Source organism: Neopelma chrysocephalum, unplaced genomic scaffold, assembly GCF_003984885.1.
Source record: "Neopelma chrysocephalum unplaced genomic scaffold, ASM398488v2 Primary Assembly neopelma1_24, whole genome shotgun sequence".
NCBI classification, from domain to species: domain Eukaryota; kingdom Metazoa; phylum Chordata; class Aves; order Passeriformes; family Pipridae; genus Neopelma; species Neopelma chrysocephalum.
This window is the reverse complement of record NW_020897693.1, coordinates 26,758,970-26,781,266: the sequence shown is the minus strand read 5'-3', so window position 1 is coordinate 26,781,266 and position 22,297 is coordinate 26,758,970. Positions and strand designations below refer to the sequence as shown.

The window sequence follows — 22,297 nt, the reverse complement described above, 5'->3', positions numbered from 1 at the left end:
GGGCAAGAAGGCCAGGATGCAAGACTCCAGAATGCAACATACTGGCTGCCAGATCATGCTTCTGTGGATAAGCAGCAGCAGTAGTACTGAAAAGTGGTATAAGTTCCTCAGGATTTACAGGAGGAAAAGAAAAAAGCCAATCTGATTTTTAAAATTTTTTCAAGGTAATCAAAATTGTCAGTGGTGGAGTTCAACTAGTACTAAAGGATATTGAGTATTAATGCCTCAAAATAGGTCCATGTTTTTGCTTAAAGTTATCAAAAAATCAATTTAATTAATGGGAGATAAATATTAAGTTATATTGGAATTATCTACCATAGGAGACAAATATCACACAGCATAGTATCAGATTACAGAAAAATGTTTCTAGTACTTCTGTGATACCAGTGTAACTTGCATTCCATGCAAATTAGAATGAAAAATTAAAACTCTGGCAAAGTCTTACACATATGTAAAATAAATTGATCATTTGTTAAAGCAAAATTCTGACATGTAATTCAAAATTACCATCCACTTCCACCCTACCATTAACAACTAGTTTTGCAGTTGTGGAAAACCCTGCCATGAACACAAAGACACCTTTTCTTAAGTGCATCTTTTTGAAAGATACATTTGTACACAAGGGTGTTTATAAATTCGAAGTTAAAGCATTATTTTATTTCCAATTTTCATCCTTTGGAATGTAATTTTTTTTTTCGTTTAAATTCTACAAATGTACCATGCATTTTTATCCCCTCTGAATTTGGTACTCTGAATTTTACTAATACTTCATCATTAACAAAGAACAAGCAGGTAGTGTTGAGTTTGTGAGGTTTCCAAATTTCTGTGATTTTGAGGTATTTTTTAGCAGCAGGATACAAAAGATACTGTTAATCTTTTTAGTACCAGAACAAAACATATCTTGAATCAAGATAAAATCACTACATCATGAATGTTAATATCACTCTGTGAAAAATATCACATGACTAGACAAGACCATCCCTTTAGGGAGAAATATTGTGTTAAAGTGGATTATTCTTTTAGTAGTGTAATGGAAAGGCTTTCCACCTAGTCCCAGAAGAAAAATCAAAATACCCATTTAAACAGCAATATTGTGAAATGGATAGGACAAAATAAACCACTCAGATCTGTAAAGAGCTCCATATATATACACACATATATACGTACACACCGGAAATCACATATATGGAATTTTATTTATACATATTTAGTTCTATACATATATATTTATGTATATAATTTTAAATTTTAAAAGCTAGTTTTTTAGCTCTAGGCTTATGATGCAAATATCGAGATGCAGTCACATCACATATACTAGTTTGGGTCACAATTTCAAATAATATATACAACTCAGCTCTGTGCAAAAAGTTGTGAGTATTCTTTTTTAATTTTCTGCACATTTTGTGCCAGACCATATTCTAAACAGCTTTTACAAAGTGATAATGTTTCACTGACAGTGTTTTGTGTACTTCACATAAAATTAAATCTCAGACAAACCTTGAGAAAAAGAAATCAGAAAGCTAAGCAATACAGCATGTTGCTCTTTTTGACCCACAAATGATTATCAGTTATTTTAGAAATTATGACAGTTTTCTCAAGTCCTTAAGGAGTCTGACACCATTGGTATAGCTTTTAACACTGCATTTATGTTTATATTACAATACAATAAAACAGCAGGAATAGTGTCCAAATTACTTGGGTATTGGATGCTTTATTGAAAATAACAGTATTACCATAACATTAAAAAAATCAGACTTCTTTGAATGTGCTAAGTAATCACTGCTATCCATGCTGCATGTGAATTATGGGATAAATTTTGGAAGGCATCATCAATTGGAATGACTACTAAGTCTGTCTCTCTAATGTAGGACTGTATGCACTAACAGGAAACACTAATCTAACTGAATAACCAGTGGTATGTCAGTACTTGAAAAGTCACTGGGAAACCAGTGCAATGCTAATTTTTTGTGATTACAATACAGATGACTTCATCATTAGAGATAATATTTACTGTTCTTTGTCAGGCATGAATAAAAAGCAAAATGTAAGCAACACAACCACCCTTCCCTGAATCCTTTCCTAAGGATTGCTACCATAAACCACAGGACCAATGGTAGAGTAGTTAATTTATCCAAGTGTATTAGTCATTTTATCACTATCCTTTCATAATATTTACAGCTACATTTTCTTATTCTCTGCCTTCAGTCACTGTTCAGTTAATTCCACATCACTGGAATCTTTAAAAGCTTCATGGGAAAAGAGAGGTGATTTTAAAAAGTGTCTTGACATTTTGTCGTACTTAATTCTAGATATTCAAGGCTAAATTATATTAATCCTCTCAAGCAAATCTGAAAGCAGACACATTCAAACGCAGGCAAACTTATTCACCATTTCCTAACCAAGAACTTCCATTATTTTCAATAACAAAGAACAGCTAAGCAAGATTGGTAACTGATGATAAGAGTTTGGAGGAGCACTGCTACTACCACACCAGCCCCCTCACCAGAGGAACCCCACTTAATGAGATGCTTTGCAAAGGCTTCAGAAAGAGAAATTTGAGCTGCTTTTGTATTCAGCATCATGGGCAATCACCTACAAATCAAAGCTTGGCAGATAAAACAGTAATAATAAAAATCCATTTTGCCTTGAAAGAGGATTCTTATCCATGGATACTTCTAACTATTCTGCCTAAAAGATTTTGTGCAAGTGTCCTATCAAAAGATTAAGTGGGTGCTTAAGAAAATTATTCTAAGATAGCAGATATGGCAATTATGCCCAATGCATGAGGAAACAAATTTCAAAGCAAACTCTCCAACTCTTAATGACTTGACTTCATCAAGTGTATATGCCTTGGAACAATGTCGGCTAAGAAATACTTTGTAACTTATGCTGAGACTTTGAAATCATAGCCTCTAAAAAGGACCGGGTTTGTTTTCGGGGTTTTTTTTAAGAGGATACCTCAGCACAGCTTTTACTCTGGTGTTTGGAAAGGACTTACCTTTCTCTCCTGTCTTCATTATCTGGTTTTACTCAAAAAAAGCCAACTGCTCTACAAACTGACCAGAAAATTAAAGGCTCCCCATGTAACCTGGTACAAGAGCATCCTAAATTCTGCTTTAAAGACAGTGACAAGCTTGGCCAGCGATTAACATCCCAGCCTCTCTGAGAACCACTGGCACTGCTCCTTCTGTTCCTAGGTGAACTGTAGTGAACATAGGAACAGACTTTCCCTATACGTTTGGCCCCAACCTGACAACAGAGTTCTGCAATGTCCAGCCTGCAGGCAGGATCCTGAAAAAATGGCACAAAACACCCAAAGGCATTTTCTCAGAAGAACCATCTGTTCAAGTCCAGGAAGACAGAAAAATCTTCAATTTTCTGCTTTTGTTTGTCTCACAGGATATTTCAGTATCTAATTGTCCTCCAGATTCTCACCAAAAACCTCTGTAAATCTTTTTCCTACAGAATGGAGATTCTGCATTTCAGCCAGTTGACTGCAAACCAGCTTGCAGTTGACAATATGACACTTTCTACAAAAATGTTTGGCCAAAACCTGAAAATTTTATTAAGGTTTCACATTGAAAATTGATATTTGAAATGATCTATTCTTGTACAAGTATTCTAAGCAAATCTGATCCAACTTTCCCATTTTAAACAGACTTGATGCTTCTGAAACAAAATACAATACTCCTTATGCCAGCAACAAGTATGAACCAAGTCCTAAAATATCACATTCATGTTAAAATCTAACTCACCCTAAACCCAGGTAAAGCTGTAAGCGGAAAGCCTTCAGGAAATGCCAGTATATGCAAGCAATGCTTCCCCAATCTGGGTTAAGACCGCACTTTAGGGGATACTGTTATAAGGTAGAGAAAATTTGGGTAGCAGAAAAAAAGGTCAGCTTGAGGATCTTCCTTGAGGAAGAAATATAAAAGTAGGATGTTTAGAAGGAGATTGGAAGAAATAGAAAGGAAAGGCAGATGATAATGTGCCAAAAAATGGTGAAAGAGAAAACCAAAAATATCAACACAGAAATAGTAACATCAAAAGAGAAATACAGCAAAGTAAAACTTTCAGAGGAATTTTCTGTGAAGGAATAATTATTAAAAAATTACAGAAAAAAACACCTTCTGCTAAAGCTTAACATAAAAAAAAAAATCACTAAATTCCCCAAACACTGAATCTTACCCTAAAATCTGTTCCATCTTGCTTTATTCTATTAGTTTGCATAACACTGAAAAGTATTTTCTTTCTCGTGAAGTTCTGACATTTCATATTGTCAACAGGGCTGTAGTATCAGGTTGCTCTCAGAGTGATACCCATTATGACCCTTTAAAATCTGAAAGAAAATGTGTATCTCAATACGGGGGAGAGGAATACTTATTTTTATTTCTTGCAATTGGGTGAAAGTAAAGCTTTCCTTTCTCAAGGAAGACATGTCCTTAGTCACCATGAGAGTACCAGAAAGGGTACATGAACATGAAAGCATGGTAAAGAAGAGAGACAGGCTGGCAAATTCACAATGTTTTAGAGAATAAGAAAAAAAAATACAGCTTGTTGGGGTGATACCAGAAGATTAAATGCAGACAAATGTTTAATAATGGAGAGAGAAATTAAGGAAACGAATTTCAATGTAAAAGTAGTAAAAGTGCTGAAAAGTAGTATCAGGAACAGGTGCAGTCCAGAAAACACTGAGAAGAAAAATCAGGAACCCTGTCAGAGAACACTATCAATTAAATTGATCTTGAACCTATTTCAAAGGCAAAGAAGAACTGATGACGTAGGGGCATTATTGAGCAAGAAGGGAGGAAAGACTAAGGTGTTTTTTTTTACTCCTTTCAAATTCCAATATCCTCCAAAGTATGTTTGAATTTTTTAAACTCCGTAACTTATCTTAGTTCTTCTATTCCCATCCTAGGCACAAGTAAATATTAAAAAAAATATAAATCCAAGAAAATGCAAAAAATCTAAAGGTAAGTTATACATTTGATCACTGTTCCTCTAGTCAGCTCTTTTTTACTTTTTTTTTTTTAAGTGAGATTTAAAAACATGCAAAACATTATTTCAGAGTTACAGTACAATCAAAACAATATCTTGTTGAAGTGTATTATTAATGTACATGCTGTTTTAACAGGAAATGGTAGCAAAGAAGAGAAAATCACTTACGTAGAGCATCAAAGATCCCTTTGGTACCTTCTATGCTTAAACCCAACTGCATTTTCTTTACAATTCAGATTTCACATCTTTGAAAATGTGTACCAAAGCAAGTTGAACACTGTTTTCAGATATTACCAGTATGTAACTGCATCGCAGAGAAGAGAATGCATGTTTTCCTTTATCATCTCCCCTCATTCATTCCTCAACTGCAGGTAGATTGTTATGGTATTCTCCAAGATTAAGAACAAACTGGTTTTTTAAATTTAGAAGACAATGTTGCTTGAATAAGAACTTCCCAAATTGTTTGTTGCCTAAACTAAAAAAAAAAGCATCTCCAGAATGTTTTATCATTGAAAGGTATATGCATTAATTCTATACTGCGGGTAATCAGTCATATGCACCTTCTCTAATTGTGGTGCTACAATTATTCACTGTGGGTTGGGGTTTTTTAATGTAGAAATTGAAGTTTCAGAGGACTGAGGAGAATAAAATTGCAAATAGTACTTATCATGACCAGAGCCTTTGGTACATGTGACTGTGGACTGCACTAACAGGATAACAGGAAAAAGAAAACAGCTTTTTAATAAGAGCAGAAGTATTTTTATTCACCAAAGAATCTACCAGACAAGTAACAGTCTCCGAGTCTAGTCCCACACAAACTGACTGACACAAAAAGATAGTTTCAAAAAACAAAAAACAGCCAGGCAGGGACAAGGACATTAGAAATGTTTATAGATGGCAAAAGTTCAGGGCCAATCACATTCTCTAAGATTTCAGTCCCCTTCCAGTTCCCAGAGCAGACATTTGCACAATGGGCTGTCCATTATTGAGCTTTCTTACCCATTTCAAAGCTAGTGTGGCCTTCCCGCAAATATTGTTGTCTAATTTAGCAGAAGCAAAATATTTATGTTAAGCTTTCAGCCTGAATAGTTGTTTTATTGACAGATGTCAGTTTTTTAAATGAGAAGTTTTCATGGTCTCAGTATTTTAAACCAGTGCCTCCTGTTCACAATGCACCGTGATTGTATGCTTGGGAGGAAGAGGTAAAGGATCCTAATCCCATTTTCAATTGAAGTACTAAAATAACATGAGACTTGCAAATGTGGCCTTAGTCCACAGTTCTTAACAAGATACAATTAACAAATTAGGTTGAGTGTACTTCACGTGTTTTAAACGTACATACCGACAACAATGCAACATCCTGTCAAACATGCCAGGCACTGAAACACAAGTGACCAAAGAAAAGGATGAGTTCTACATTTTACTGAAATAAGAACTTAGGCATTAGAGATGACCCTTGCCTCATAAAGATAAAACTGCACAACTAAGGAAGTGAAAAGATTTTCAACAGACTTCAGAAGAGAGGGAAAGGAAGCTTCCCAGGAACTAGGAGTTGAGGAACACTTGCTACAAACCAGCATGCCAGACTACTGACTGAAAACAAGCCTGGAAGCAAGAACCTCCTGCTTTTGAATTTCTTAGATATTTAAGGATTTTACTTTTTTTTTTTTTTAACATGATACATTGCTTTGATCAAATACGGAAAATGTAATCCCTGGAAGACCTCTTATATTTCTCCAACTTTGATTATGCTTAAGTCTGAAGTAGGGTAACTGCTAATACAGAAAAGATAAGTACTAGAGCAGGCTACTCTAATAGTCTGCTAACATACAGTACCTGACACTATCTATAGCACTGCCTAATGCTTTGAGACTGGAGAGCACATCCTTCAAAAACACTTAACTATATTACTTTGCATTCCTATTGCAGCAATGGCCAAGGGAAGAGCAGTTCCTATTCTACACTGCACTACACCCACATTAAATAATGTGACAAACCCTCTCTTTAGTTTGTATTTCTCAGGAATATTCTGGCAGCCAAAATCCTGACAGCCTAGCAAAATAATTACTGAGAACATGAATATTCCAAGGCTGGAACGACATAGATATAACTGTATTGGGAGCAACTGACAATAAAACAGCACTGAGGATTCTATCAACTGATAGAGTAGCAACTATGAGGTAAAAAAAGAAACGAATCAGCTGAACAAAAATTCCCAGTGAAACCTCCAATCATCTTATGAATACAAAAATTTAGCCCATGAAACCTGTTCTCTACCTATGTAATAGCAGGTTGCCAATTAGATGTGGCACTCCCTCATTTTATGTTGCAGAAGTTTCTACTGTGAAGGAGACTAGGTTTCCAGCTTCTTCATCTGTCTGGTCCACATTTGCATGCACATTTGTTACAGAACTTTTAATCTTCACTTCAAAAATAATGAAAAAAATTAACATTGCAGAATCAAGAAGTAAAAATTTATGAAACATCACATATCCATACGACCTTTTTGTTTAGTTTCACTCCAGTGGGTTTCATCATATAATTTTTAATATAGTACGATTAAAATCTGCTTTTCCAGCATATTTGAAATAGAAGACAATATAAAGGAGAGCATGAAATTATGCCTTTGCCACTTTCAGATTCTCAGCTGCCTGAATTTGCAACTAATAGAATAAACTTAATATTATATATTCACATAGCTTCTAGAACAACTACCTTTCAAGAAAGTGTCAAGAGTCACCATGACACATGAAATTGGATGCTCTGGAAAAACAGCATGGGTCATCAAGCTCTCAAAACAATTTAAATAGATATGGGGAGAAGTAGAATTTTTTCTGTTTTTTCCAACTGATGATTTCGAAGAAGCCCTTTCCTCTCTTTGTGCAGTTACACGAAACAGTATCACTAAAATTCAAAGAAATATTTCCAAGTGTTTATTATATAAATTTTTTATCACTTTTTCTTAAGGAATGAAACTGCTTATTTTTAGCTCACAAGATAAGCATTCAGGAAAAACCACAAAGTATTGAAAATTGGAAAACTGTATGTTATACAACTTAACTGCCCAAGTCATGCTGCTCCACAAAAGTTAGTTAATGCAATAGCATCTTTCCATTTTCAGAAAAAGGGTACTTGATGTTAAAATATTAAAACCATCTCATAACTAATAGCACAGATTATTATTAAAAAGAAGATCTATTATTAAAACGAAGACTAGTATTAAAAAGAAGATCTAAGTCTTAGGGTAAATCTTCCTTTGAAAGCATTTATTGATCTTCCTTTCACGGCAGTGTTCACCATTTCTGTAAAGCAATACTTTTGAGAATGGTGATGTAAGCAATGAATAAGTCATAATGACAAGTGGGTAATAAATAATGACTGGCAGAGTTTCAGAGAACATGGGACTGGTCTCCAAAGGATAAAGATAACCCTGAAGGTGGCCAAAAGGACTATTATATCACAAAACCACTCGGATTACTGAAAATTTGTAAGATCTAAAAGAAAGTTAAGGCATGTGAAAAAAAAAATACTGGACAAACTGTAGCAGAATGAAACATGACTATATGAACAAGAAAGTTTAATAAATTAATCCCAGCAATTATAAACCAATTGTTATCCAGCTCTGTAAAATCCCAAAAGTTTAAACTTAAGTTCTACAAAATATTATTTACATACAAATTAATCCTTTCTTTGTGCTGGTACATTGGCCAGGAAACAAAGAATTTGAAAAATGACAAGACAAAAAAGCTATGCCAGGTAGTTTAATGCACCTATTGGATGACATAATCTGTAATAAACTCTGCCTTCCTGAAATACAAGGGTATCACTGTTATAGATACTAAAAGTACACCACAAAGAAGAAAAAATAGCCAAAACCCATCTACTTGACAAGTCACTGTCCAAGCAAAACAGCAGAAGAAAAGAAAAAAATGAGGGTTGTGGATAACACAGAAGACAGCAAAACAAGATGCCTAAGGAATGTTGAAGAAACAGGTTCTTAAGAAAATACTTCAAAGGAAAAGTGTTCAGTTGTTTTCAGTACCTAACTTCTCAGTATCTACCGATGCTTCACAATAATTTTGAGGATATTATCTATATTTCCTGAAGTTATAAAACCAGGCCATCAAGTAACCAAGTTAAACTTAAATACTATGTTTTTTCCTTTAAAAATAATATGCCATCAAAGATTCTCTCTCATGTGATCAAGTTCTAGAGAAAGAAAGAATGTCTTGAAAGTAAAATAAAAAATGTCTTTCAAAGACTATCCTAAAAAAAAGGATAAAAAAACTTAAATGTAATCATAAAGGCATAATCATATGTCCTAGGGTCATAAAAAAAGACTCTTATAAATGTCTCCAGTGAGAACAGTCAATAGTTCTTCTGTTATGTCAAATAATGTTCCATTTTAGATAGCAACATTTGTTTTTCTTCTTATAAGTAGTGCTATAGTGTAGGCAACTGTTAACTAAGTAAATTGGAATAGATATTTATTATTTTATATATAACATACATTCCCATCATTCAGTCTCCACATCTTTTGGTATTTCAGAGTCAAAGAAATACTAGGAATTAAATTAAGACATTTTTCAGAAATACCCTTAATTACTTTGCAACAGCTTAGATTTTATGAAAGGACATTTGAAAATGATCATTCTTAAGCAAGTTATTTGAAAACAAGTATTTTCAACTACAAATTTCCCTTAAACATATATTCTCTTTTATTAAAGATTTCAGACATAGATCACATAATCCAACTAAATGAAAAGAAGCACGGTATTTAGGGGGAGGTAATGATTATAGAATGGGCTAAAGTCATCAACACTTCAACTAAACAGAAAAATATGTGGACTAAACAGGACATTTCCTATAAGCATCTGTCACTTCTTTGCCCAGTCTTGGTAAATTATGCCAGCTCTCAGCAGACAGAAAAGCTGTAATTTATTGTTTCCAATATTGTAGTTGACATTTATCACTATTTTAATTATGCTGAATCTTAATTGGCTAGTTTCATTGCAAGAAAATACATATTATTCATTTTTCCAAGTAGACAACATCTTATCTATCTCAGAGGTTGCAGTTTAAAATTAAAACCTTCGTCACTGCTAACCAGATCACACTTATAACAAATCACCTGTACTTGTATTCTTAATTAAAATATTTTAATGAAGAATTCATTTTCTAAGCAAAATTCCCACTGATCTGTGTGGTAGATTTGTTTAAAGAGACTGAACTGTGATGAAGTTCCATTAAAAATATTAAAATTATATCTCAAGTAGCTATTTACTTTAAAGTAGAAATTTATATTGCCTCTTTCTTCTAATACTCAATCTCTCCCCTTCCTTCATGAAGTAAGCTTTCAAGATCACTTTAAAAACAATCCATGGTTTGGCCATACTGTTTAAAAAAATAATACTTGTTTTACCATAAGAAAATCCCCATGCATGAAGAAGCTCATTAACAAAAATTAACACTCTTCTCCCCTCCCAATACTTACAATTAAGAATAATTATGCAATAGGTGCAAGAATTAGGCTTGATTCAGAGTTTATATTTAGAGTGAAGGAAAGTACTTTTGACCAAATCACCTTTATTGTCAAATTACTTGACCACATTAGTTTTTTGCCAGTAGAATAAGAGTTGCTTTACTCAAATAACATGGGTAACCTTTTTAGTTCTGTAATTGAATTATGTTAATGGATAGTAAATATGGGGTATTTTTGGGATTAGCCTGTGCACATTATGCCATTATAGTTGCTTCCTCCAGCAACATTTCGGTATAAAAAAATCCCACAATAAAAAGTAAAGATATTGTATGACTAGAGGCTAGTGATTACCCATGAAACAGAAAAAAAAAAAAAAGAGCTTCTACATACTACATTTCTGAAGCATCTCACCTCTTAATTTAATACTAAATTAGTCTTCATCTCTATTTATTACCGTATCTCAAATCCTGCAAGTGGTTTGTGATGTACTATTTACTCCCCCAAAATCTTATCACTTGTTACACAGAAAAAATGGTCTTCAGAAGTAGAAAGCTGGTGCATTTATCTATCTACTGTTCCAAACAAACGAAGCCATGTGGTCAGTCATGTGTTTTACACAAATCATTAGAGATACAGGAATGTTTTGAATAGCCATCAATGGTTACATCATTAACTATAATTTACTGCGATGACTTATGATTTTCATTTCATAAAAGTGCATTAAGAGTGTGTTCTACACGTACATTAACACTCCCCATCATAAAATAAAGCCATTTAACTTTTCACAGAGTGACTTTTATGGTGCTGTTACAGAAGAAACTAATTGTAGTTAAAGCATTTATTTTTTAAAAGGTCATGCTTTTTTATTGTAGTCTATAATATTTAAATGGCAGGGTATGAGTATGAACATGCACGTATGCAAATGTAGGGAACATGTATGTTCAATTCTGAACCCACCCAATGAGTTCTGCAGAAAACACAGACTAAAAAGTTATTTGCACATTAAGTTACAATGAGATAAAAGAGAAATCTAAATTGTAAATGAGTTTTGGAGACAAATCAATGCTAATGAACAACAATTACTTCAGTCACCGTGTGAATTAAACAACATCGTTAATAAAGCTTAGGTGTTCTGATGGCGAGCATGTCTTTAGTCCCTGGCAGATCATGTAAGAACTAATTTAGGAGAAGCAGCAAGCACAAAGGAATTAAGTTTAAAATTCTTTTGTTTTGAAGCTCCATTTCAAACAAAAGCTTCAAAAAGCCTAACAACTCAGAAAATCCTATCCCATTTTAATGACTGCCCTGAATGAATGCCTGATAAAATTTCAGATTTTCACTAGATAATGACAGGAGATCTTATAAACCTAGAAGATGAGTCAGAACAGCCTCTTTTGTTCCCTTTCTTGCATATAAAACAGTCAGTGAAAAATCAAAATGTTTCCTTAAGAAAAAATGGGCTTTTGTTTGAGCTAAAAATAAGTCTAAACATCCTGTTCTTTACCTAAATGCTCAAAGCCAGCTGCAGGTAGTAACCATGTAGGGAGAAACTACAGAGGGCACTGTTGTATCAGTTTTCAACAGTTATAATGCTGATAGGGCCCAAGAACAGAAGATTGTCAAGAAAATAAATAATGAACTAAGGGAAGAATCTGGAGTTAGGAGAGCATGCAAATGCACTAAACCTAAAACAATAATAAGGTAAAAAGACTGAAGCTGTATTTCTGAAGGAAAATGGACTGAAAAAAAAGTTCATGTAACAGACCGTCAGGCTGATAGAAATACTGCAGTGCACACATTTGGCATTTTCCTTTGTCGTGCTTTCCATGGAAAAGGTAACTAATCATAGTGCCACCTTATCCTTTGCAAACAGCAACCTATTACTGGCATCCCACTCATAATCAATATGAAAATGAATGATGACTGTTATGCAATTCTTCCACAGGCAGAATTTATCAACAGAAAGAATATCCTCACACTACACAGTCCTTTCACAGTATAAAAGGCCAGTTCCATTTTATTTCTTTTCATAATGACAGTAACAAATCAATCATTTCTACTTTTAAAGCAGTAACATTGGTGCAATATAAACCAAATTAAATCCCAGCCTTTCCAGAAGAATTACCTTTAAATATATCGATCAGAAACAGCAAATGTCCAGCTGAAAAAAATGTAACCTTGAGATTGCTGTATGTATGACATTCATACAAAAGGTGAAGGTACGTTAAATAAGTCAGCTTAAATAACTGAGTAATTCCATGCAAAATGATTTTTACACAAAGAATGGGCTTGAGAGAGACAAATATTTATGAAAAGACATTTGATAGATGTTTTACTGCTAGTTTATACGAAAGTTTCCCTGTCTTTGATTGTATTTTATTAGAAATAACCCCAACTACATTTCATTAACACTAATGAATTTTAAAAGTTATATAACTACTGCCTAATGAGAAGTGTAAATAATATAAAACAGTCAATTACCTCAGTACAGAATAATTATTTTTTTAATATATATTTCATTTTTATCCTTTAAAAGCATTATGAAGATGCCAAGTAAGAAATCAAAGTACTGAAATAAGATATGGAAGGTATCAATCATTTCATAAAACTCTGGAGAAGAAAGGTGTTGCTTTTTATCAACATTGCAGTGGGAAAACCCACAAGCAGCATGTTTTACAATCCTACAGCAAAAGAACACAGGACTTTTATGAACACTGACTCAAATTTCCATTTCAAGAGTAAAGGCTACATGGAAGGGAATTTGAAATTAATTTAGGCAATGACTTCATAACAAACCAAAGAATAAACATTAACAAAGATGCTCAAGCAAACTAAACATACCATAAAATTGTCTAAAGCTATGTGAATGAATGAACAAAACAAACAAAATCAAAACCACAGACGGTGCCTGTGGATACTCACTCACATCCACATCCATAAGAACTGTGATGGTAACTGTGAAAGAACTGTGTCTCTAAGCATGCAAAGACAGATGTACTACATTAAAGGAAACTGCCACAGAAAATGAAAATCTAATTTTTTTTATAAATTGCAAAACCAGGCAGCACAAATATACTTACTATGCAAGACCCCCAGTTCCCTCATAGACACTAAGACCTAGAATTTCTTCTAAGTGGTTTAAGTAATTGTTTCAAGCAACTTATTACTAAAATAGAAATTAAAACAAAAACTAATTTTCATGTCAGAAATGGGTTTCATCCAGATTTTGCCATCTATGGCTTCCAAACAGGCCCTGTATGTGCAATGTTAAGTGGAAAAGTTCACTAAATTTCAAATTCACATCTATTCTGTCTTCAAGCTAATTCTATTTCTAAATAAGAACTGCTTTAAAATTGTTTAACATATACTACCAGTTTATAATCTCCTTTCATTAGCATTGCTTCTGGCAGTCTAGTTTTGCTAAAATAAAGTTTCACCTTATTTTATTGTTTCCAGCTGTGGATAAAAATTTCACTAGTACTACTTTTATACTCTTTTTGAAGTGTATATGATTGCAGGCAGGCAGGCAGTTTGCATGCAAATAAAGAAAACTAACCAGTTTTTAGATACACTGTCTTAATAAGAGACATGCATAAATGCATATTATCCTATATATACACTATGACACGAGGCTAAAACAGGTGAAGTTCTCAAGTTAAGATACATGTTTGTTCTGTGTAAAATTTAACTGCATTTTAAGTCAGAAATTTGCAGTACATTCCTAGAGAGATGCAATTGGATACAAATGGGGCTGCTTCAGAGACTGTTGAGTCTACGCACGTCACTTAAATAAAATTCAAATGATGAAAAAAGTTTTGATAATGTTTTCAAAATTGACTTAAACATCTTAATATATTTTTCCATTTAACTACAATACTGAATGCCAAAACGTTAATAAATAACTCTCTGAATATTTAAGATATTTAACAAGATATTTAAGGTTTCTTTCTCCACATGCAATAAAGCACATTAAAACCAATTTTACTATCGTAATTTATTCAAAGCTTGATTATGAGCAATAGCTGTGAGAAGAAATACAGCATTGTTGATACATATACAAGCATTTCACTTAACTACATTGGATAATAGCAGTGCTCCTCAAGGAGTATAAAAGCAAAGTGATTAGAAGTCATTACTGTTAATTAGCATTCACTTTACATTGATAGGGATGAACCTTTTCTGTGCTGAGCAAATGGAAAGCTTTTCTCTGAAAGTCTATGAAACCTGGTCAAGGTAACCACTGAAATAAAGTGTCAGTGACCAGTAAGCAGATTTCAAAACATCAAAACCAAAAAAAGCAATCCAAAAACTAAGGATGTATCATCATCCAATTAGTGAGATTCAGTTTTTAAACAGGAAAAGGTCTGAGGGGAAGGAGTAAAACTGGAAATTCATACTTCACATTCTGCAATCTCACTGATAAAAGGAGGAAATATGTGTTTATCAAACTTGCTGTGAGTGCACGGTTCATTTGGCATCCTGTAAACAATGCCTGGCTGCCCATTCCCAAATGCATGTGAGAATCTTGCAACCCAGAACATCATATTCAGCAGGCAAGGTCACACTAGAGATGCCCTGGAAATGGGAAATTAGGAAAACCTGGCAATCAGAGGTTTAAAGCTGACCAGAACAAGCCCTCCGGCTTGCTTACCATCTTTCACCACCAGTCTGACTGTCTCTGCTTATTCAATATTAACACAACAAGACTGAGAGTGAGTAAAAACAACTCCACACATGTAGTAGGGAGAAATACAGTGACTTTTTTGTTTACATAAAGCTCAACATTTCTCACAGGAAGAAACTACCTCAAAGATATTGCTGAAGATACCCTTCTGGAAAAAAAAAATTGACCCCGCCTGAACAGTTCAGATGAGACACAGAGAATGACAGGCATCCTGTTGATTAAAAAATTTCCTTGTTCCCATCTCATTTTAACATTCATACTATAAAAAACCCAAACAAACAAACCAACCTAAACAAACCCTGTCTTTTGGATGGAACAAGTTACTTAATTATTTTTACAGTGCTTAAAGCACTGCCAACTATGCAATTACTTCTTACCCTCTTCCCTTAATTCACACTCTTATTCACTTCTGATGACAATGGTCATCCCCTAGGTGGAGGAAGTTATGGAGCTCCAATCCAGAATTAATTAAAAGAAAAAAATAACAAGTCGATTAAAAAAAAGTAATCATTTAACATGATGAGTGCAAAGGGACAATTCAAATCCTTGCAGATAAAAATCTACTCATTATAAAAGGAAGAGGAACTTAGTCTATGAAAAAACACAGCAAATATTTTGATTTAAAAAAAAAATCTTACTTTACAAAGAAGCACAGTTATTTATTTCTTGTCAGTCTAGGCAGCCGCTTCATACAATTTCTAAAAGTTCACATTTAACTTCCATGTGTTAGTAATGAGCCCAATAAATAAATTCCATTGTTTTATCTATGACTGTTCCCCCTAAATGGACATTGAAGATTTTTTACAAATTTTTCAATACTTATAATTTCCCTTGCTATGCATAAATTCTATATTTCAGCCGCTGAATTATATATGAAGTTAATCTATCAAAATATCAAGGACACAGTATTTGTGATTTGCAATAAGCAAAATATAGGCAAAAAAATAGGGAGGAGTGATTATTTTGGAAATTCAGCATAAAGAAAAATACTTCTCCCTATAATTTAATCTTTTTTCCAAAATTGAGAAATATAACACTGAGGAGTTAATCTATACACCTACAGTTAATTCAGATCATAATAGGGAAAATACCAGATTTTCTTCAACTGAAAACATGGGAAATTACTAGAACAGAAACTCTTCTGCACACTTCTAAACTCTCTGAATCCCATCAACTACCTACTTTGTCTGAACTTAAAAACTGCAAAAATAGTTTGGTGAACGTCAGGGTGAGAACCTCAGATGACAGATTCTTGAAGTCAATCAGGATTCGATAGCTAAGAATTATTGAGATCTTTAAGACTCCTAAGAAATTCTGCAAACATTATCTGTATGAGTTAAGAGTACACTACTAGTCTTTATCACGCACATACTAAAACTGAAGCCACACACATGTATACCAAGAGTTGATTTAAAATGGACACCTAAAAGCCAAATGGCTATTCCTATATACTTTACTATTTCTTTTAAATGCATTTTATGACAGTGAAGACAATGAAGCAACACCTGCAGTAACACACTATGTTACATTTATTCATGTATTTTTCCTGGTGGGAACACCTAAACCTTTGGCTGTACAAAAGCCACAGAAAGTCAGTCGGCAAACTGAATCCGAGAACTCTTTTTACCCACTGGCCAAAGCACCTGAATTCTGGAGAAGGGTGAAAGGAAGATTGTTTCCTTAGCATGGAAGACTATTAGCAATACCAAAGAATTGAAAGCTTTATGTTCTGTGAGGGAATTAATCCCTATCTGAAGGCCACAGAATAACCTTGTGTATTTCATCCATTCATCCCAAACCCCAAAGAACTGCTTTCTGAAGAAATCCAAGTCTCAAGGAGTTTCACTGAATAACTATAGGACCTAAGTTATTCCACTTGAACTCACACAGTTAATACACCTTGTCTGAGACAAAATATCATCTTAAATAACATCTAAAATGTCATTGCTATTGTAATTTTAACTCTTAGGCAGGAATACTGTCCATCTTCAGTAAACATCAGTCTGGGACCATTTAAAAAATCGTGATCCTGTCCTTAAAAATAACTATTAAATACAGAAGTCACACTGTCTTACTAAGCTCTTTGTTTCTGGAACTAAAAAATACGTTACTTATTCTTAGTGACTGACTGAGTTATAAGATCACTGCTCCAGAATGTGACAATATTTTAGAAAATAAATTTTCTTTCTTTGCCCTTCCACATTTCTGATAAAATGAAACAGTGCCATAAGCAAAGGCTATTATTATTCAAATGTTTCATACATCAAATATATCCAACATCAGTTCTTATTTTTCAGTTGATGATCAATAGATGATTTCATAATTAATAGTCCTTCAGTCCTGAGCACCAGTATATAAATTTCCTTCAAGTGGACTCCATTTTTTTGTGAGCTTGCAGGTTCTGAATCCACAAACTGCACAATAAAGAGAACTCTGACAGAAATTATATGTTGAAACTGAAAATCCACTAAAAATTCATTTTCATGATTTATAATAAACACAGGGAAATATATTATAAAGGAACTATATATAGAATCACCTTTTAAAATACTCATTAAAAAACCTCAAGTAATTAAACGTGTTATTGACAAAAATGAAAAAAAAAAGCAGCTAGAAGAAAAACATTTTTATCAAATTCAAGAACTCTGCAAATTAGTTCAGCAGTGGAAACTTACCAAAAAAAGGCAAAGACTTCACTGAGGAGATAAGGCAAGAAATTTGAAAGAGGACAGAATTGTCTACTGAAATCAAGCACTGAAATAAATTATCATGTATTGGTTTGTATAGGCTGAAAGCTGCTAAACTAAAGTTAAGCCATAGTTCCATGAGATACAGAAAATAATCCAACATTCAACCCATCTAATAGCACTTCTGTATGTGCTTGCATAAATCATCAATGTATTATTTGAACAAGATCATAATAGAAAAGATGAGAAAACAGTTCAATATCCCTAAATTGAGATGTTGTAGGAAAGTTTCCCCAAAGCTCTCCACACTCCAGTCCTTCCCACCACTAGCGGGAATGAAATACAGTTTCCCCCCACATTTCTAAATGAAAATATGAATGAAGGATAATTCAGGTAACTAAGAAACACTAGTGCTTACATGCTTTGCTGGGAAAATCTCCAATACAAACATGGACAAACAAGGGTGTCAGTAATTCCTGTTCAGTAACACTGAAAGGAGATTAAATTATTCCTTAGAGTTCAAGATTTACACTTCTTACAATGTAAATATTCTACTATCAGGTGAGGACTGCCTAGTGAGATACATTTAAACATCATATAAATACTCTGATATGCTTCACAATATATATTGAGTACAGAATCTAAAACGTGGCATTAGCCAACTAAAAAATAAACATAAATTTCCTTTATACCTATCAATCACCTGGTTTTGTGACAATAAAATCAACAGGTTTACAATCACTGGCAGTCAATATCATTCGCTGAGGCACATGGACTAGAACAGGATTGTTGTCCTGGTTTTCCCAGAACTGCAAGGGAATATTTTACTTTCTGGAAATCTTGTTCTAATAACGTTGTTTTTAGAAACACTGAATGCTTTCAAATTCATACAGTTTTTCAAATGTGCTTTGTTTTAATTTTTTACTAAAGAAGTACTTGCAATACAAGCATTCTTTGCAAACAGAAAGTGAGGCACACTATGTCATTTTGATCTAGACATACCTTTCCCATATTCTTGGCCCTGAACCATTTAACAGAAAAACAGAGCTATGTTATTTGACCAGTGTTTTAAAATTACAACCACTCAAGGATGGTTTTGACAAGGCTTCCACAAAATTCCTCCCCTCCCTTCAAGAGAATGCAAATTGACTTCACTGTTTAAAACTATTAACATCTGGGGAAAAACATTCCTAAAGCAAAATCCTCAGTGATTAAGACTTACATAGTAAAGCTACTAAACAGCAGTTATTAAAAAATGTGAAAAAAATAAAACCAGAAAGCTCTCAAAGTTACTGTTAACACAGAGAAGAAAAATGTTAATGTCTTTTTCTTAAAATTAAAAAACCACAGCTGCTGTAGTTTATGTCCCTCTGATAATTTTGTCATTATTCATCAAAATATGTGAGACATCTTCCTGAAACTTTTGCATCAGAATTTCATAGCTAGGTTTGACTCTAAAAACATGATTATACAAAGTCTAACATAAAGGCAGTATATTGTTAATATGTATGCTTTGAGATATCACACAGTGAAATTAATATTTCTATATAGGAAAGAAATAGTTATTTAGTTCCAGACAACCTGATAACATCTATACACTATATAACAACTATAGTTATAATTATCATGTACAAACTTCCAAAGCAGAAGTTGTCAAGATTTAACATTAGCATTAATTTACGTCAGGCATCCATTCCTCCAAAGACAGCAAGAATCGTAAAGGAAGTATCATCTTAATTGCCACTAATTTGCCCATTTTTATTTAAATTGATCAGTAATTTATTATCTTACCCAGCAGCAGAAAGCTGTTAGCATGCAGCTTTAAGAGACAGCAGATACCAGTCCTTCTACTTTCTAATGCTATCATGGTTCAAAAATAATTTAAAACTGCTGTATCATATTGCCTTTGATTCCTGCACTGCATGATATGCACATTCCATTTAAAACCTCTATGAAGCACTCTAGAGCATAATCATAGAATCATTTAGGTTGCAAAAGACCCTTGAAATCATCAAGTCCAACCACTAACCTAACACTGCCAAATTCACCACTAAACCATGCCCCTAGGCACCCAGACTATATGTCTTAAATACCTCCAGAGACAGTGACTCAATCATTTCCCTGGGCAGCCTGTTCTAATGCTTGATAACCCTTTCAGTGAAGAAATTTTTCCTAATATCCAATCTAAACCTCCCCAGCACAACTTGAGGCTGTAGTGCCTACATGCTGTTCTACTGTTTTGTAGTCTCATACTCTAACACAGGTGTATGATCTTAATTTTACTTTAGATGAACAGGATTTTCCTGCCAAAAATGTTTAGAAGATGTAACATTTGACTGCAAGATGGTTCAGGAAGCACTCTGCACTCCAACCACATTTTGGGGTCTTATCTGCAATTTGATCTGCTTTTAAACTGAACACAGAATAAAACCTGAAGCTTTTAGGTTCATGACTCTCAATTCTCATTTCAGTGAAAGAAAAGGAGCTGGATAATTAATGCTCAATACCTGACCTGAAGACTAAAAACATCTTTAATTGAAGTTTCAGAAAGTAGTCTACCAGTTTGATCAATAAAATTATGTATTTACTTTCTTTAAGATAACAATTATGATCTTCTGAACATTGTATTGGTTTTAGTATTATGCACAGCAGTCATCAACACAATTAGTTGAAAACATAGCATGTTCATTCAAACTCTGTGGGAAACCTCTAGAGTCAATGGGAGGTTTTCTATTTTTTTCAATGAGATTTGATTTAATTCTGGCAGAAAATAAAGTACTACATGACAGATTTTGAAAAAGAACAGAGAATAAATTTTAAGTGTTTCAGATAATAAGCTCATCATCTCCCTTTAATTGATTTTACAGCTAAAAAGGATTGATAAATGGTACTGCTATGATGTCATATATTAGAATATAGATACAGGACTACCAGGATCAAAACTATCACTGTATAATATTCTGTAATACTTCATAAATGATCTGTAACATACAGACAAATAGCAGATTCTGGTTTACAGAGTACAAGTGTACTCAAATGGAAATGTCTAGACATTACTTTCAATACATTGGTAAATGCCCCAAATCCAAAAGATCTCTCATTACAGTAATGAAATGATGCATTATTTCAAATACAAAGCAACTTAAACATTCTATTTATAGGTGATTGTCACAATTATGTTTTTTTGTAGTATATGCCAAGCACCTGTTACAGGTGTTTTTATTAAACAGAAACCAGTTTTTGGCTTGAAATGGGGATTAATAAATCTGATTCACATTGTGGGAAAAAGGAACTTAGTTATGTTTTATATTTACAGTGCCAGAAGGAAAGAAAGGAATAGAAATAAAACCTGTAAAAGTGTTCCATTTTTTTCTCAAAGCTTTCCATAAATACCTAAGTGGATCACTTAAATTCATAAATGAGTTAAGCAACATAATTATTCCCAACTATATAATTCTTTTCAATCAGCATACCTTAACAAGTTTCATGAGATGGTAAAGGTCTTCAACCTCATCTTCCTGGCATGCTTTATACACTCTTCCAGTATTTACACTGGTACCCTTTATGAAACCACGATAGAGTGGCAAATCCAATGCATCAGCATACAGGTCAATGGCATGGTGTCCTACTGTCTGGTACATATAGCTGTCCAATTCATCAGTCTGCCCTGCCACAATTAAGAAACAAACATATCACGTACATTATTCCAACAATTATAGATAATACAAAGACTACAAAGCACTGAAAAAATCTAAATGTTAATATTTTTCAGTGCACAAACAGATGTTGGGTGACAATACCGCTATAAACATGGAAAGAAAAAAATAGATTTATCCACGCAACAGACGTATGGAGAGGAAGACATCTGTCACAAACATGCTGCCTATTTGCAAATCGTGGTGCCTTTTCTTCTTCCCGCTTCATCCGAAAATCTCATACCAGTCCAATTCTGCCCCTATTTATATAGTAATTTTAATAGGAACACAGTTCAGAAGCACAGACTCAGATACATTTCAACATACTTGAAGCAAAAAATTTGTAATGCACTGCAACTCTGAGAATAAGCAATAGGTTGTCAAAATTTACAAAAACTTTACTGTTAAAATTGTCATCATGGTCATCATGAAAGGAAATTATTTCTGCTTAAGTAGAATAAAAGCAGACCACTATAATTTTTTGATATTGCTTAATCAACACAAAGCTATTTTCTTAACCAGGAGAAAAAATTAACTGAATTTTCTTACAAGCAGTTTGTAGCTACCAGATGAGAAAAAAACCAGCTAAAATGCAGACATCATGGATTAGAATTAAATCTCAAACTACACAATAAACCATTTACATATCAAATCTTTCAGATAATCTAAGAGATTGATAAAGTAATACATCATTATTGGTGAAATCTCCACTTTATTAAAAGCTAACACAGCTCACTATTTTAATGCTAAT

The 22,297-nt window shown here is 33.5% G+C and overlaps 1 protein-coding gene across 6 annotated transcripts in view; it reads right to left on the bottom strand.

The window, feature by feature from the left end:
- Nucleotides 1-22,297, bottom strand: part of DPH6 (diphthamine biosynthesis 6) — a 206,509-nt gene that overhangs the window by 177,668 nt on the left and 6,544 nt on the right. For 5 of the 6 annotated variants that reach the window (XM_027709122.1, XM_027709095.1, XM_027709132.1 and 2 more), the window contains exon 3: nucleotides 21,325-21,518. In XM_027709122.1, the coding sequence (XP_027564923.1) occupies nucleotides 21,325-21,518 (194 nt within the window). The remainder of the gene's footprint in view (nucleotides 1-21,324; nucleotides 21,519-22,297) is intronic. The other variant, XM_027709113.1, reaches the window with a different exon arrangement.